Source organism: Chironomus tepperi, unplaced genomic scaffold (genome assembly GCF_022539635.2).
Source record: "Chironomus tepperi strain 1889 unplaced genomic scaffold, CSIRO-AGI_Ctep_v1 contig_309, whole genome shotgun sequence".
In the NCBI taxonomy this organism is placed as follows: domain Eukaryota; kingdom Metazoa; phylum Arthropoda; class Insecta; order Diptera; family Chironomidae; genus Chironomus; species Chironomus tepperi.
The window spans coordinates 989,753-1,008,098 of NW_027226431.1; the positions used below are offsets into that span (position 1 = coordinate 989,753).

At 32.3% G+C, this 18,346-nt stretch overlaps 1 protein-coding gene across 9 annotated transcripts in view; it reads right to left on the reverse strand.

Annotated features, from left to right (window-relative positions):
- Nucleotides 1-8,244: 8,244 nt before the first annotated feature.
- The window catches only part of enc (R3H domain containing protein encore), a 38,996-nt gene continuing 28,894 nt past the window's right edge, over nt 8,245-18,346 (reverse strand). For 4 of the 9 annotated variants that reach the window (XM_070643028.1, XM_070643029.1, XM_070643030.1 and 1 more), the window contains 15 exons: nt 17,064-17,544; nt 15,399-16,408; nt 14,618-14,768; nt 14,346-14,531; nt 14,155-14,241; nt 13,918-14,066; nt 13,637-13,831; nt 12,842-13,281; nt 12,110-12,237; nt 11,795-12,064; nt 11,390-11,452; nt 10,858-11,074; nt 8,996-10,794; nt 8,482-8,572; nt 8,245-8,351 (listed from right to left, as the gene is read on the reverse strand). In XM_070643028.1, the coding sequence (XP_070499129.1) occupies nt 8,275-8,351; nt 8,482-8,572; nt 8,996-10,794; nt 10,858-11,074; nt 11,390-11,452; nt 11,795-12,064; nt 12,110-12,237; nt 12,842-13,281; nt 13,637-13,831; nt 13,918-14,066; nt 14,155-14,241; nt 14,346-14,531; nt 14,618-14,768; nt 15,399-16,408; nt 17,064-17,225 (5,025 nt within the window). In that variant the 5' untranslated portion in view covers nt 17,226-17,544 and the 3' untranslated portion in view covers nt 8,245-8,274. The remainder of the gene's footprint in view (nt 8,352-8,481; nt 8,573-8,995; nt 10,795-10,857; nt 11,075-11,389; nt 11,453-11,794; nt 12,065-12,109; nt 12,238-12,841; nt 13,282-13,636; nt 13,832-13,917; nt 14,067-14,154; nt 14,242-14,345; nt 14,532-14,617; nt 14,769-15,398; nt 16,409-17,063; nt 17,545-18,346) is intronic. The other 5 variants (XM_070643031.1, XM_070643035.1, XM_070643032.1 and 2 more) reach the window with 5 other exon arrangements.

An 18,346-nucleotide genomic window follows, 5' to 3' on the forward strand; every position in this document is an offset into this window, starting at 1 on the left:
CCGACTTAGAGCTTAGGTTATTGCAAAAGGCCTTCCATCTGACGTTCTACTGCATATGATTCGAAAAAGGACAAATGAAAAAACAGTTTCTCCTTCCGAGTCTCGAACCCATGACCGCTTGGTCGGTATCACAATAATTAGTTACCGAAGTACGAAACCATTCCGCCATCGAGCCACCGAGCCACCTAAACTCGCAAATGACGTACATGCCAATATAAATTCTAATAAACTTAATGTTGAATTTGAAGAAGCTACTTTTTGTGGAAGTAATTAATGACAAATCACTCAGGCATCTATGACTATGTCTCACAGAATCTAAAGCTGCATAGATCAACAGTACCTTACATAATACCAAATAATTCCCGATAAATATCAAATATTGACCCTTGAAAATCAGACAACTAAACAAAATTTAAGTAATTCAGTTGCAAATAGCAATAGACTGCATGAAATAATGTAAACAGAACATTAACAAGGTAGTGAACAACAGATTATTATTATTAGCAACTAGTAAGTCAACATAAGTTCCAACTTATCATTAATAATACATAAAAAATCATTTGTACAATTTTTAAATGTCTCTTGCTTCCTACAACAATAGAATAATTTTTTTACGACTTTTTAACGATGCCTATAAAGCTCATGTGTGAATTTTTAATGAGATTCATGCTGCGATATGAAAAAAAAATTGAATTCCATTCTTCCTTCCAACTTTTATAATTGCAAATGAGCAAGAGACTGAATAATAAAGGCATGGAAATCTCTGTCTTTAGTCATGAATTAGAAACAAAAAAAGTTATTGAATTAATTGCTGTGAACTTTTGTGCTTGTTGGAATTTCGCGACTTACTTTCTTATTCCTTTATATTAATAAGAAATGGTGATAACAATTAGCACAATATTACACAATTTTCAACAACAACCTGGCTGTGGCTGCAACAACAACAACAAAAAAGCCACAAAAAAGAGAGAAGAAAAGTAGGCATTGAATGCGATAAAGTCGCATAAAAAACAATTACTTAGAAGTACGAGAAGGAAAAGATGTAAAAATTGTAGTTCGACAATCATTTGAGGTAGCGCTTGGCGCTTTTTTTTATTATTGTTGCCACAAAACTTTATATGGTAATGCGGGACGAACGACGCAAAAAGAGATTTTTTTGTATTTTTGTTTTCTTCCTTTTGGTCTGCATGTCTCAGTCCGTAAACATAAATGAACCTGGGTAAGACAATAATTATAATAATTTTTATGTATAGACAATGTACATGACTTACTAATAAATTCAATTAGATAAGACTGCGATTAGTAGACAAAAATTGAATTGAAATTAATTTTTTTTTTCTTCTGTTCCTTCATTATGGGACGTGCAACTGTTATGTCTGATAGTTGGGGATAATGGGAAGGGAGGTCAAGGCGATTGTTGATATTGCGATACAAATGAAAAGTCTTCATCAAGGAACTTCTTAGTCTCCGTCATCTTCGTCCATTTACTTACTTACTTAACCTTTCTTGGAGAGAACTTCTAAAGCCGGCTCTTATCCTTCAAGAACTTCTGCCAGTTTGGAATGTTAAGGAATTTATCCAATTCAGGAATTCTATAGTCTTCCTGGAAATCTCTTACCATCCACAATGTCTGGTACTGTCACCCCAAATACTGGGGCATCCTATGGACGTCTATATACATGACCTCATCTATCCGTCCATTTAGTGTTAATAAATATAACCATGACGCAGACTTAAGAGCTCCGTGGCGCAGCATTCTCCATTTGTGTAGCTCGAGACAGTGACATGGTAAAGGTGAAGTTGGAACTTGCCTGATCGGTCCAAATTCAAATACTGCTTGACAGTTGCATTGCCAAGACACTAATACATTGAGACACAAGTGCTGGCTTTTAGGGGAGTTTGGTCGTTTGAATAGGAAGGCATTTGAAACAAAGTATGCTGCCATCTCGGCGGCCAGATGGCACATTTCATGAATGTGTGCCAATCAGGACATTAAATAACAAATTTTCAATTTTATGTCCATAAAATCTTACTTCATGAGACCTTTCGAATCTCAATGGACATCATACTCGAATGTCCCCTCAAACGGCACAATGAACGTAAGTACAACTGTCTACTTGCATCTATTTGAAAAAGTATACAGAAATACTGACTCATTTCGGGATTTTATTATTTTTTCTTATCTTTTAATTTCACCGTAGTTAATCCGTTTGCCTTTTAAGTCTACTAAATTACTTGCCCCGTACGTATATATGCATATTAGCCTATAGCATAACAAGAAAATACTCAAGTATAATTGTGACAATCTTTACATGAATGGAAAGAAAAAAAAGAGAAAGATAATGAAGTAAGTAGTTATTGATCGATTCTGATAAGTTTTAAGGTTTCAATCAATGGACGGAGTTGGTCTAAAATCGACTTCATGTTGTGTGAAAGGATTGTAGTAAAAAGGGGCAAAGTTATTGCTGTGCTTTGCTTTTAATTTACGCCATTCTGCGATTTGTCAGTGTGAAATCAATACGAGAATTAGAAACCTTTAAAGTGTGCTGCTGAGAGATTTGAAATGTCTGCTTTGAAGTTGTTGTTATAAATGTTGCTTTATGGCTTCAGATGGTGCTGGAAGATTTATACATTGTATGGAATTTTGAGTATAAATGGCAGAACTTAAGCTTGATTCAGGGCATGGCAAGTTGGAAATGGTTGAACTGGTCAAGCTTGATGTGAATCAGTTCTGTAACTTGTAAATGAAGGAACTTACTCAATGTAAATGATCTTTATTGTTTGAAAATTGAAAACAAACTAATTGTTTATATGAGGGGAATAACAACTTTAAAAGGGGAAAATCAACTAAACTAGAATTAGTCAATAGAATTTAAATATTAAACGACGGTTGATATGCATATTCATAGTAATGAATGTTTTTGAATTGTCTGTGTGCTAATCATGTGAATTCCATTGCTAGATTCATCTTTTCATTCACAAATTAAATTATAGCACTAAAAATCGAATTTTGCAGAAAATTAAGTCGACTTCTCATTACAAAATCAAAGCTGACTTTGAACTCAGTTTAAAAGTTGACAATTTAATCAAAATAAACTTTGCCGAATTTTTCTTGAATTTTATCAATATTTTTTGAAGTAAACATAAATTGGTCGTCAATATTAGTTCCAGCAATTAATTTAAATGCTTGTCAACTGAATCTGAAACAACAAAAGGTAAGAAAACAAAAACAAAAAAATCAATTTTCGCATTTTTATTCATTTTTATTTTCATTTTTCATTTATGTTTGAATTTATTTCAATATGTTCTTTATTAATACATAATGTTTTTACTCTCACTGCATCAGTTTATCATTCTTTAACATTTCCTCGTCATTTTATTTTTGTGATTTTAAAATCGATTCTTTTTTTAATTTCATTTCTGATCGCCACCATTGTTCGTAATTTATAAATATAAATTTTTTCATCTATTTTTTCTTTAAATTGTTGAATGAAACTGAGGAAATAAATCAAACATAATTCTTTTTTTTTCATTATCTTTTACATTATTTTTTTGAAAATTAACAAATTCAATCTTTTTTTTTTGTGACTTTTTATCGATAATTTAATAATTTTTTTTTCAATTTTTCATTCTTGTTTTTTGATAGAATATTTTTCTTTTAATAATTTTAAATTATTTTCTTCACTTTTTTTTACTTATCATCTTTTTTATTTTTTATTTTATTCATTTTTTTTTATTAAAAAACTAACACTTTTAGTAATAATCTTAAAGATTCATAATGTAGAAGTAATAAGGAAATCTAATTTAAGAAAAAAAAACAGCATTTTTTTGTAATAAGATTATGTAAAGATTTTTTTAAGTACGAAAACGAGAAAAATTTTAGTTGAAAATATTATTTTTATTTTTTTGTTGAACTTTTTGGAACCTTACAATTTTCTAACTTTATGGATAGAGACAGAAATCGGTTTTTTGAGGACTAACTCGTTTTTATGATAAATAAGGAGTCTAACCCGATCGGCATGGGTTCTTCATGGCAGCCAAATGGCGGCCACATGATTGTTGCCACAGTCACTTGGTTGTCATGAATAATTTGTTCTGATTGAGGAATGAGTCCATTTCAATGCTGCAGAGTTGTAACACAATCCCGAGATACACAACGCTCAATTTGGTAGCTATATTGTAGTCATACTCAATTATAAGAGGATGTGACTATTACCCAAGTGGACAAAAACAGTTAGAACTAGTCATCAACTAGACATTGACTAGCCTTTAACTAGTTATAACGTATTTTGGTCCACTTAGGCTAGACTGAATCTCTTGTTATAAGCTTGACATTTCATGATAAGTTCCACAAATTTTATGGCAAATTCCACAAATTTCAAGCTTATAGTAAGACATTCAGTCGACTATTAGACTCTTACTCAACTAGTCACTGTTATAGAGTTCTTAATCTGATTCAATATAGCTTCCATGTGACTGCCTTTTCTTACTATATTCTCCTCTGGATATCGTCATTTCCTACTATCCCAAGATTCCTGCCTCATACTTGCATTGTTTTTATCCTTCATAATAAGCCAAGCAATGCTACTTATATTGTTCTTTGCTTTAATGCTTTTAAGATCTAATTTGTAACGTTTTAAAGTCTCTTATATAAAAATAAATAAATGTTTTTAATTTTACTTTTATTTTATTTAATAATTTAGCTGCATTGCTGTGCATAATCATCTCTCAATGACTTTGTAAGATTCTCAAAAATGTTCAGAAAAATAAATTTTCAATTAAAATTTTTCATTTACTTATATAAATGTTTAATGAAAATTGAGGGGGGAAATAAATGAGGATGAAGATTAATCCTGATGATTTTGAGGATTGTTATTCAATTGTGGATGTTGAAATTTGATGATTTTTGGTAGAAAAATCAAGAAATTCAGATTTGAATTAAAGTTCAGATTTAGATTCGAAGTTTGTATTCTAATTTATATTTGAAATAAGTCGATATTTTAAAATCTTAATAATTGAGAAAATAAACTAATTTAATTAATTAATTTTTAAATAGAGTTCGAATCCTAAAATGGAATAGTTAATTTATTCGTTATTACTTTCTTTGACCTTTTTAATCATTTTTTTTTGATTAAATTTATTTTTTTGGCTTTTAAATTTTAAAAAGATCGTGAAAAATTTATTATAACTTCAGAACTGCAATTTTCAATTTGAAATAGTCTTGAAATCATTCAATTAAAAAGAATTCTAAAATTTGAATTTTAGATTTAAATTTGAAATTTTTTTAAACTCTTGAAATAGTTCAAATTTTTTAAAAGATTTCAAATTTTTGAAAAAAGTTTTCAAATTTTTGAAAAAAGCTTTCAAATTTTTGAACTAATTCAAATTTTTGAAAAAATTTCAAATTTCTGAATGAAATTAAAATTTTTAAAAGAATTTCAAATTTTTGAAAAGATTTCAAAATTTTAAAAGAATTTCAATTTTTTAAAAAATTTCAAAATTTTGAAAGAATTTTAGATAGAAAAATTTCAAATTTTTGAAAATTTCAAATTTTTGAAAAAATTTCAAAGAAATTCAAATTTTTGAAACGAGTTAAGATTTTTGGAAGAATTCTAAATTTATAAAAGAATTTGGAAGTTTTAAAAGAATTTCAAATGTTTTATCTCAATTTGAATAACTCTTTTACTCAATTAAATCGTCAATTCCACAAAAATTTCATCAACCTTTTTCACATCCACAAAGGTCACAACAATCCTTTCCATAATCTAGGATTTTGGGACGAGATCAATAATTAAAATCATGAAAGCATACAAGCATCCTTCAAGCTTCAATAATCCGATTAAACTTAGCATCCAAAGCTAAAAGCTTCTTCTAATCAATCTAATCTCTCTTTATGTGCCATTCAGTCCTGCATGCTTCACATTTTCTCTTTGATCATCAAAGGTATTTTAATAGGTATACGACAAATAATAACAAGGAATAAATAATTATAAAAAAACATTCTTTTTAGAAAAAAAAAAGTTAAAAAAAAGAAACAGGATAAAAATAACATTAAAGGATTTGTAGATTTTTGTATGTTTAAATATGATTGAAAATATAAAAAAAAGAAGTTGAGAAAGAAAACAGAGTATATATGACTTACATAATATAATAATATATATATGACTATCATCTTAGTAGAAACTTAATCGATTCTGTTTTTTTTTTATAATAATTTGTATCAGATACATATTTAAAAGAGTTTTTTGTCCTTAGCTTTAGCATAAGTCATCTGATTTTTTTATTTGTTTGTCCTATGAATACCTTTTTTTTAGTTTTAATTATTCCTTTTTGCATTAGTGGGGGAGGGTGGACTTGGGGTGATTTTGAGATCTTTCTTGGGGATCTACTGTTTGAATTTTGAAACTTTTGCCATAATTCGTTAGTTAAAGGCTCTATTAGGGATCTACATGGATGCCTTTCTGAGCAACACATGTAAAATAGACTCTAACATTGATTTGTTTAAGCTTCATCACAGATACATTTCTTGCAGAGTTCGAAGTCGACTCGGATTTTGAATGGAAAACGTCGATTCAAGTCGACTTGACTCTATATAACATTCGAGTCTACATTGAACTCTGTGATGTACCCAAGCAGCACGACGTGGTCGCCCGGACATTGATTTGAAGCTATGTTTACGATAAGATGTAATGGTGTCCTGATGACACCATTATTACTGTTTTCGACAAAACATGATGGATCGTGTCATTATTGGAGCTTGAAAGCCATATGTGGTCAATATGTTGGATAGATGGGATAATATAGATAGTCTTACAGTATAATTTGAAGTAAACTAAGTGTTTGAATGGATCAGTCGACTAAAGTCAACTGGAATTCATTTGAATTTGTGTTCAACTTTGAGTATTGAATATCTTTAAGGATACAAGACATTTAGAGTTAAAGTTTTATAGGATTTAGTTAGAATTTGCATGGATTAACTTCAGACAATTGTGTGTCGACTTTGAATTATGCATTGAACTTTGAATTCACTTGGCATTCACTTGATTTTATGGCAAACATTACAAAATTTTTCAACTTAAGATCGAAATCAGTCAGAGTCGACTCAATTATGTAGACAACTAGCTGACTTCAATCTCAGTCTTCACCAAGATCACCAATAAATGTCCCAAAAGTCACCACCAAAAATCCACCCCGGTTTATATAATTTTTTCATCATATGTAGTTACTATGTTGATGGGCCTTAGAATGATACTTTCCTTGACTATTTCTACAGATATATTTTCTCTTTTCTTTTTTTTTTTATAGACTGATAAAAATGATGAAAAGTTTTCTTTGTGTTAAATGAATTCGAGAAAAGTAATTAATTAAATAAATTTTATAGAAGAAAAATTTATGCTTGATTTTTTTTTTAAATTTTTTCATAAAATTAATTAATTATCTATTGATTTCATTAGAGTATGAAGCTGCAGTATTGACTATATATGTTCTATTCCTTATATTTTTTTTTCTTCATATAGATCTGTCTATTTAAGTATATTCTTTTTTTTTTCACTTTTCACATACATAATTAATTAATTTGGCAACGCAAACTTTAAAATATATAATATAATATATTTATAAATATTTTGTTCCTTTTCCTGCTAAAATGAGTGTGTGTGTGTGTATGTGTATGTGTCTGTCTGTCTGTTCATGTATGTAGAGTTGCTAAACAGGCACCTGTCATAGGCAAAAACTGTACAATTTCTTAATAATGCGTAGTTTTTTTTACAAAACCATACAAATTATTAAGAAATTGTATGGTTTTTGTCTATGGCAGGCGTCTTACAAAACCATACAAATTACCAAAAAATTGTATGGTTTTGTCTATGACTATGACAAAACCATACAAATTATCAAACAATTGTACGGCTTTTGTCTGTGATTTGCAAAATCATACAAATTATGGAAAAATTGTATGGTTTTTGTCTATGACTGTGACAAAACCATACAAATTATCAAACAATTGTACGGTTTTTGCCTATGCCAAGTCCCTCTTTTGCAACTCTGCATGTATGTGACATATTTTCCATCCTGACTTATGTATGTATGCATTTTATATAAACCTCGTTTTAGAATCTTCATAGGAATTCTCATTATTTTTATCTCACTTGCTTATAAAACTCTTCGGCCCTGACCCCTCTCACTATATATAATATTATAAAGTATGATGATTTTTTTTTAATTTCACGTCCACTTGTTCATTTATTTTGTCTGCATGTTGTATGTTCCTTCACTTTACCTTTGTTGTGTGCGATTGCCTTTGTAATTGTGATTGTTTTGCATCGTACGTGGATTCATTTGACGCGGTCCTCCTATGATGTGTGTATAATAATTTCGATCATCAATTAACGAAAAAAACATGCGTGGAAAGAAGAAGAAGAGGAAGGAAAAGAATTTTAACAAAAATGATTGCTATAAAGTTGATTAGATTTCATTATTTACCAGGTAACATCATAGTTGAGTATACACCTGCCAATGGTGCTAATGGTGCTCTTATATCATTCGATGGAGATTTTCTGTTGTTGGGCAATGGCTATAAAAAGTAGAATATAATTTTTCATTAGTCAGCTAGCCATTAATTAATCATATATTTTGAGAGCCAGAGTTGCGAAACTGGCGCCTGTCATAGGTAAAAACCGTACAAATGCTTGGTAATTTGTATAGTTTTGTAAAAATGTCACAGCCAAAAACCGTACAATTCCTTGATATTTTGGACGGTTTTGTAAGAAAAACTAGTCAAAAACCGTACAATTCTTAGATAATTTGTATGGTTTTTCTCATAAAATTTGTATGGTTTTCAATTCTTATGTTAAAATTTGTATGGTTTTGTTAGAAAAATCATACGAATTTTTAAGAAATTGTACGGTTTTGTAACTAAAACCATACAAATTATTAAGAATTTGTACGGTTTTTACCTATGACAAGTCCCTGTTTCACAACTCTGTCTGATACTTACATTTGCAAATGTAAATGCCTGTCCAAACTTCACATACATTCCCGCTGCCATGGGATTATTGTAGCCAATGAGCTGCTGTGGATGACATGAGTCGAGCAGTGGCGTGGAAGTTCCAGGGTTTTGTGAATGAACATTAAACGGAAAGCATGTCTGTATGGATGGCGATTCTGTACTATTATGACTGTTATTATTTGTATTGTGATGAATATTTGTATTAATCGCACCAGCACTACCGCCACGATAATAATGCGTTCCACTATTATGTCCACTTGTATTTGATGATGAATAATGTGGTTGATGATGATACGGCTGATGTTGTTGTGGATGATGTTGATGCTGATAATGTTGTGATGTATAATGATAATTTCTTGAATGATCATATGACGTAATACTGTTCGGAGAATTGTTAGATTCTGTGGAATTTGTGCTTGGCGTACTTCGTGTATGATGATTTGTAACCACATTTGCACTGCTGTTGTTGCGCTTTAAATCTAATGGTGGAATTCTCGTTCCTGGTCCGCGTGGTGGATATTTACCATTATTACTGCCACTTACGCTAACATTCGTACTTTCTGAATTGTCATTTGAATTTGGACTATTACTATTGCTACTGTAGCTCTGCTGATGATGCTGCTGCTGCTGCTGTTGCTGACTTTTATTATTATTATTATTATTATTATATGATGACTTTGGTTGATAACTACCGCTAGCTGATGATGTTTGATCACGATTTGTTGATGAATTCTTTATTCGATTACTACTGCTATAATTGCTACTCATATTACTATTGCTTAAACTATTTGTATCCTCACTATGACTATTACTACTATTATTGTTATTATTACTATTGTTTATGCTTTTCTTTCCACTTTGCGTACTAACTGATGTCTGATAGCTTGTAAGCGGTGGTGGTCTATTACTACTTCCACCATTTGATGGCTTTGTTATATTTGAATGTTGTGGAAATGCTGTTGGTGGTGTACTTAATATACCATTTCCACCATTATTATATTTTTTTGGTGCACTGCTTACACTTGTTATGCTGTTTGTCTTCTTATCCATATCATAATGTGCAGCAATATGTACAGGAGCTGTAGCAATTAACGGTTGTGTTGTAAATAATGGAGGATTTTTGAAATTTGGTGGCATTGTTGTCAATGATAATGGCGTACTTGGTGCCGATTGGGGTGTTGATGTTGCATTATTACCATTACTATGTCCTGGTGGCTGATGATTGAATGGAAAATGCGTTACAATTTCACCGCTAGCACTTGTCGTATGATACGAATGTGGTGTCGATGGTACCGTACTGGATGGATGATGAGCACTTGAATGTGGAATCACGGAGCTTATGATTGTTGTATTTGTTTGTGGATGTGGCAGTTGCTGATAGAAGCCTGTTGCTGGCGCTGGATATGGGAGAACATTTGGATAAACTGATGGAGGTATCGCATATAAAGCTGGTCCTGAACCCGATGTTGTGTCTGACGTGGCGGCTAATGAGAAAGGAACACTTGAAGGAAATGTTTGTATGGGCATTGCGGTACTCGTTTGTACCGTTGACGATCCATGTGCTTGTGTCGTATGCACATGCTGATTATTCGTTAATGGAGAATTTCTTCTGCCAGTTGAATTTGTACTTGGAGTGTGTGTATTAGATGCTGTTGATTGTATTAAAGTTGCATTTGGGGTTTGTGGTGCAGCTGGCGGAACCAATACCGTTTGAGTTGGTCCAGGCGTTGCTGATGGCGGTAAAAAATATGTCATTGGCTGTGGCCAAATGTTTTGATATGGAGCACCTAAAAGTACATAAGTAAAATTTACAGAATATGCTGTAATTTTGGCAATAGTCATGCACTTACCATTAACTGGATAAGTAGCATATCCCATTGGATATGCTCCAACTGGATATTGTCCAGCAATAGCTGGCGGATTTGTAAATTGTTCCGTAGAATAAACTACAGGACTTTGATATAGAGTTGGCCCATTATAAGGCGTCGCAACGGGCAAAACAGTTAAATTAGGATCTCTAGCACCTTGATCAAAAATCGGTACCCAACAACTCGGTACTTCATTTTCCTAAAAGAAGAAGACAACACATGTTAGCATATATACAGTAATAACTGCTTATAATTTGTCACATTGAATAAGCCAAATAGGAATGCGAATAAAGCTTAATGATTGACAATGATTTAATGGGGATACATGGATGGATGAAAATTGAAAGTCATTAGTATATGTACATTCTGCTTGTTTGTTTCATGTATAAAAGAAGTAAGGAACAAAAAAATGATGTTAGTGAAAAAAAAAACGATTTTTTTTTTTGTGAGGAACGAACAGATAAAAAATGATTTTAATGGATGACACATCAGCCTTTCTATATATTTTACGTACCGTGGACGTAGTAGTATATGAATACATCACAGGTTGTGACAAAACGTACAATGTGCCATCAGGCTGATTTATAAGAAAAAAAATCGTACATAAGAAAAAAAAGGCATATTTTGAATATAAAAATAAATAAGATTGTCGTCGTCTTTGCTTCTGCTTGATGAAGGAACACATTTTCATATTAAAAGAGATTGAAGTCTCAAAAAAATATGTCAAATCATTGAATTTAAATAACAGAGTTTGGCTGTCTCAAAAATGACCGTTAATTTTTTTTTTCAAAATTCAAAATTTTTTTGACCGTTACTTTTAATTTTCTTCGTAACGTATATTTTTATTTTAAAATATGTTGAGTTCGAATTTGAGACGACCACACTCTGTTAAATAATACCAAAAAATATATCCACATACCCCTGTATGATAAATAGTTCCTGCAGTCTCTATGGGTGTGGTTGTGAATGAAGCAGCTGTAGGATATCCCAATACGGGAGGCAACGTCGGTGTCGCTGTGACAGTAGTATTATTTGTGTATGGATTCGTCTGGAATCTGATTTCTTGGACGGGCGGCGTTTCGGTTACGGACGTCAGTTCATCTTTCTTTGAATCAACATTTACATCCTCCTCGATTATTGGCTGGACACTTGATGTCGGTGTCACAGATTCCTGAATATCATATGAATACTTTATGAAAAGTTTGAATGTTAATTGGATATACAAAATGCTCACCTCATCGTCATTAATTGTAGACTCAGTTATGGGTAAGTTTGGACTTGTTGACTGATTCTTTTGCTTTGGTGACATTAATTCCTCTGCATTAAGGTGAGATGACTGAGGTTTCAGTTCACATTGACTAGCTGTAAAGTTATAGATTATAAATTAAGCATGTGAATTCATTTCAGTTGACTTTCGAGGAACGAGAAGCAAATTAATCACTTTTGAAATATTACTAAGGTCAATGATCATTGCTTCGAGTTCTGTATACGATTGGACATGAGAAATTTTATTGACAAATTTTCTCTGCATGAGTGTGAGAAAATCGGAATTTGAGGCAGTGGTGGACAAACTGTGTGTTGTGGCACATTATTAAGCGGCCTACCACAAAAACATGTTGCGTCACATAGGTTGCCGTGACACATTAGTGAGTTGTATGACTTGTGTGGCTTACCACCAAGACATGTTGCGTCACACAAGTTGTCGTGACACATTAGTGAGTTGTCTTATCATGACATGTTGGCTCACCACAGAGACATGTTGAGTCTCACAGGTTGCCATGACACATTAGTGAGTTTTATGTCGTCTATGGCTTACAACAAAGAAATGTCACTGCACACAGGTTGTCTACCACTGATTTAAGCTATGCGCTTAACCACTGATCTTAGCAAATTGACTGTAAAGTCCCTAAAATTTCTCAATGTCCAACAAAATACAAAAAAATATCTAAAAACAACAACAACTAACATTTATTTTCACAGTTATCATCTTTGGTTTTGCAGGCATCGTCATGAATCTTTGGTGATATCGCATCAAATGGCATCACATCTGTATGATCATAATCATCATCGTCATCAATGTCTTCATCATCATCATCAATTATATCATTATTATTGTTAGTCGTTAAATGATTTATTTTCGTATGTGACAATGAGTGCTTGTTATTTATCAAAATGGCAGATTTATCTGAATTATCTGTATTTCCAATATTATTAATCACCATCATCATTGAATTATTGTTAGTATTATTGTTATTGTTAGCATTAAAATTGTTAGGCTTAGCATTACTGTTAATATTATTATTGTTCAACGACTTTTGCCTTTCAGGTTTCTTACGTGAATTTCCAGTATTTGAATATCGAGCGCTTGTCGTTGGCGGATTTGATGGATCAAAATGATACAGTGAACTACAAAGAAAGAAATGAATTAGAATCAAGGATTTACAGCAGAGTTGCAAAACAGGCACCTGTCACAGGCAAAAACCGTACAATTTCTTGATCATTTGTATGGTTTTGTAAGTAAAACCATACAAATTATTAAAAAAAATTTACGGTTTTCAGAGCAAATTCAAAAACCGTACAATTATTTGATCATTTGTACGGTTTTGTAAGAAAAAAACTGACAAAAACCGTACAATTCCTTAATAATTTGTACAGTTTTTCTTACAAAACCATACAAATTATCAAGAAATTGTACGGTTTTTGCGTGTAACAGATGCCTGATTTACAGCTCTGATTTACAACAACTATATCCATAGCTTACCCATCTTGATTTAAAATCGGTTGTAGTGTTTGCGGATCAATTATTAAACTGCCCTTTGGCACACTAGCTAAATCAGTCACAGCCCATACAACACCACGACTTGCGTCAGGTGATTGTGCAGACGATGGTTCGGGCGTATCACTTCCATAACCACCAGTCGGCGATGAATCCGAACGTAATGATTGTGTCTTATATCTGCAAATAAAGTTACACTCGAATTAATTTGTTTATCCACGACAGGAGGTTTGGCGATGAAATTGGATTTGACATCTATGACTTACCCACTGCTCGATGGTGAAAGCCTCCATGTTGTGCTCGTTGTGGAATCTTGTTTATGTAATCTCGGACCCGCACTTCTACTTGACGTAATTGAATCATCACGCATGAGTGTTGCATTAGATCCACCATAGCCACCGAATGAATGTGATTTCTATAAAAGGCACAGATATATAAATTGATGGTAATTCGATTGAATTATGGACACAAAAAAAAAAGTAAATCTTGTTATCATCATTTACCGATGCATGAATTTTCATAAATCGTATTGGAACTTTGAGTTTGTTGGACATTTCACCACCACCGTCATGATGAATCCATTGCCATTCCTAATGTATTACATAGTATGTAATGGATTCGTTTCGTAACATAAAAATACATAGTGAGCACAAAAGGTAATAAAACAATAATTTTTTTTTAGCTTTTTACTCACCTTTTCGTACTTTTCGTACTCTTCGTCGCGTTCCTCGAAACTTTTTGCCTTACGATTCAAAATGCTACGTTGTACGGATAAGAGACCGCCTTGACGATAATCTTCAAAGCTATGTGCTTCACGTTTAAGTATTGATTTTCGTGGCTCTTCACTAAATGTATCTCGAATGAGGGTTTTAAATCGAATCTATAAAAAAGGAAGGAAGGAGAGACAATGAGTGCAATTGATTGGAAAACTTTAAGGCTGTGGCTAATATTGACGACAAAACTTACATCAGGGATTCTGGTATCTTTTGTTGTCGATGCTATAACACACTGTTGTGTTGAGTCAACATTATGATCCATACCAAAATATGCTGCTGTCCTATGCACAAGCATTCGATTGTAGGAAGACATTGGTGGAAATTTGATGAAAGTACGACCCCTGTTGTGATTAAGCAATGGAATTTTGTTATTGGAAAAATTACAAAAGTGCTCGACCTTATTCAGCGCATTTCTGTTCCAGCGATCAGTAATTGGTTGCAAAATTAGATCCAGTAAACTACTTTAATGGATTCTTTCATTTAACGGTATTTTAAAATTTAAATTTTCTAACGGATTTTCCGAAATTTAAAAGTTTGAAAGCAACGCTTTAAAAATATTTCGTTACTGTTTATGAAATGAAAAATCATTAATTAACGTGCATAGATATGGATTTGAGCTTCCAAACCAATTGATACTGGAATATATCAATGGCACAGAGCTAATACTTCAAACTGAAGCTTTCTACGACATCTGATTGCTGAGATCTAACATGATCTCCAGAATACGATACAAAGTCGATGAAAAATCATTAATTAAAGTAAGTAGATAAAGATTTGGACATCCAAACCAATTGATACTGGAATATATCAATGATGCGGAGCTAAAGCTTCAATCTGTAGAGCTTTCTAGGATGTCTGTTTGCCGAAATTTATCATGATCTCCAGAACACGATACAAAGTGTATTATTAAGCATCAATTTTGTCAAAAATGGACTAAAAAGGTAAGAATATTAATCAATACAGTTACATACGTTTGATCCACAGCCAATTGTGACAAATCTCGTTCAATTTTCATCAACATATTACGATCCTTTGCATTCTTATTTAATGTTTCTTTGAAAAATTGAACCAAATCGATGCCATTTTGATCGACAAATTGTTCACTTGAACTATCACGTGATATAAAACCAGATGATGTATTTCCACCCTCGCATGACGATGATGAGCCCATATTTTTCAATGGTGGTTTACCTTTGATATTTAATGGATAAACTGATGATGTTGATTTTGATGATCCATTATTATTATTACTGTCATTGTAATTTGGACTTTTACATTGAGCCCTCGATGGTGAAATCACACGCTCATCATGATTATTATTATTATTATTACTATTACTAGAATTATTATTATTATTATTATTTAAATTAATATTATTAAATGATTCATTTAAATTTTTCTCGCATTCATTATTATTATCATTTGATGATGAATATTGTTGCTGCTTTTTATCACACAACGGTGATGATGCTGATGATAATTGAGTACATGTCGTTGAAACTGAGATTATTTGAGATCCTGTTTTTTGCTGCTGTTGCTGAGATTGAGAACCTTTGTCATTAATATGAGATTCATTTATATCCTCACATAAGGAATTATTTGTTGATGATGTATCGGATGAGACAGACTTACGGCTATTATTATTACGTTGTGAACCGCCTGTTGATGATGATGATGAATTCCATCCGACTTTAGTTTTTGGTGGTGTTAATTTTGGAAATTCTATATCCAATTGACTTTTACCACCAGCACTATTTGATTCCGGTAATATGAATGGTGGTGCTGTTAATAATAATGATGATGACGATGCGACTGTTGATGGATTTTGTAAGCCATCGTCACCTGGATTCATTAATGCAGGCGCCGTTGGTGAATGTGATTTCATATCGTTTGGTGAATGTGAATTCGGTGTGCGTGGCGGTGATGCTGATTCTTTCATTGCATGACTTCGCGTTAGCTGTTTATTCTTATTACTGTTGCCCTATATTTGGAAATGGAAATGAAAATGTTGAGTAAGATGGAAGAGGAAGTAAAACTTTTATCAATGAGATCCCGAGCAGCACATATTGAAATGTTGTCACCAGAGTGTTGCTGTCTCAAAAATGACCGTTCATTTTTTAAAAAAAAAAAATATTTTCCAAATATTCAAATTTTTTTTGACCGTTACTTTTACTTTTCTTCGTAACGTTAATTTTTATTTTAAAATTAGTTGATTTCGAACTATTCTAATTTTTCGACAGTCTAATGTCGAAAACTCAAATTTGAGACGGCAACATTCTGGTTGTCACTACGACGCGACGTGGTGGTAGCATACTAAGACCGTTGTTTTTTGAATTTTTATTTCAAAATGCAAATAAAAAATTCAAAAATAAAAAAACCGTTACAAAATAAATGGTTTTCTAAATTCTCAGAGAGGGAGGTTGCTACATGCCCCAATCCCCCCATGCTCCCTGAGCCAAATGACAGTCACTTGACAAATGTGGTTGTTTTACCCCTGAGCCAAATGACAGTCACTTGACAAATGTGGTTGTTTTCAAGTAGTCAAGTGGCTGCACATTGGCTCTAAGTATGCTGTCGCTTTGTAGCCTTAATGGCAACATTTGTTTATATGTGCTGCTCGGTACATGATGACATACCCGTGTATAAGTTCTATTCAGTTGTTTATTCAATTGCTGTCGCTGATCATCATTTGATTCATCTCGTTTATGTTCGTTAAATGACTTTGTATCGCTCGTTGGTGTTGTAACAAGAATCGGTGTACTCGATGTGACTTGTGATGGTGAAACAGCAGAACTCATATTTTTTGCTTCTGTTTTATTGAGAAATTGTTCTTTTTTATTTATTTTTCACACTTTTCCGACTGACTTTCTTACTGTTTCTCACACTGCACAAAGTTTTTTTTTTATTTTTTATTATATACAAATATATTGTTCTGTTGTCGATATTTGTGTATATGTGCTGCTTTTACTCCTCAGTGAGTCAATTCGGAACTCATATGGATTCTGTCTTCTTTTCTCGTATTTTCTTACATAAGTGAGTCTTTTATGTGCTCTTGCTCTCTCTCTTTCTCTTTCCTGTTTCTTGTTTTCTTATATGAGAATGATAACAGATGAAATTCTGTACCCGGGGAGGATGAAATGGAATGGAAAAGAAATTTTTTTGTATAAATATTTGAATGATATTGAGTAATTTTCAGTTAATTATTTTCATGCAAATAATCAGAGTGTGGCCGTCTCAAATTCGAGTTTTTCGACATTTGAATGCCGAAAAATTCGAACTCAACATATTTCAAAATAAAAATTTACGTTACGAAGAAAAGTAAAAATAACGGTCAAAAAAAATTTGAATTTTAACGACAAAAAATTTTTTGAAAAAATTTAACGGTCGTTTTTGAGACAGCCACACTCTGCAAATAGTGCGCGGGAGTAATCAATTTTTAAAATTATTATTTTTTGTTAATTCCTTTTTACGTGAAGAATTTTAAGTCATGTGCCTCGTTTAAGCACTAGTCAATAATTTATTTCCTTTTTTTTAATGAATTTTTTAAATAAATTTTTCTTGCGTGGAAGTTCAAGGTGACTCATTTTCTATTGACACGTGTCAATACTTTTTGTATCTTGATAGCTTGTCAGTTGTGTGGGCAGGGGTGGTAGCCAGAAGCAATTTAGGGTGGGGAATTTGGAGAAATTTTCTGTGAGGATTGCAGGAATTTAGGAGTGAATCTGGAGTTTTTGGCGAATAAGTCGAAGAAATTGAAGAATTTTGTCAGAAAGGAAGAGGAGAGATAGGTATGAGGATTAGTGGGAAGGTGTTTGACCCCAAACCCTCTCTCCCTGAATACACCATTGAGTGTAGGATAGAGTTTTCTAGTGCTTCAGATTAAATTTGACATTTGTGACAGCAGAATCTCACTTTTTTA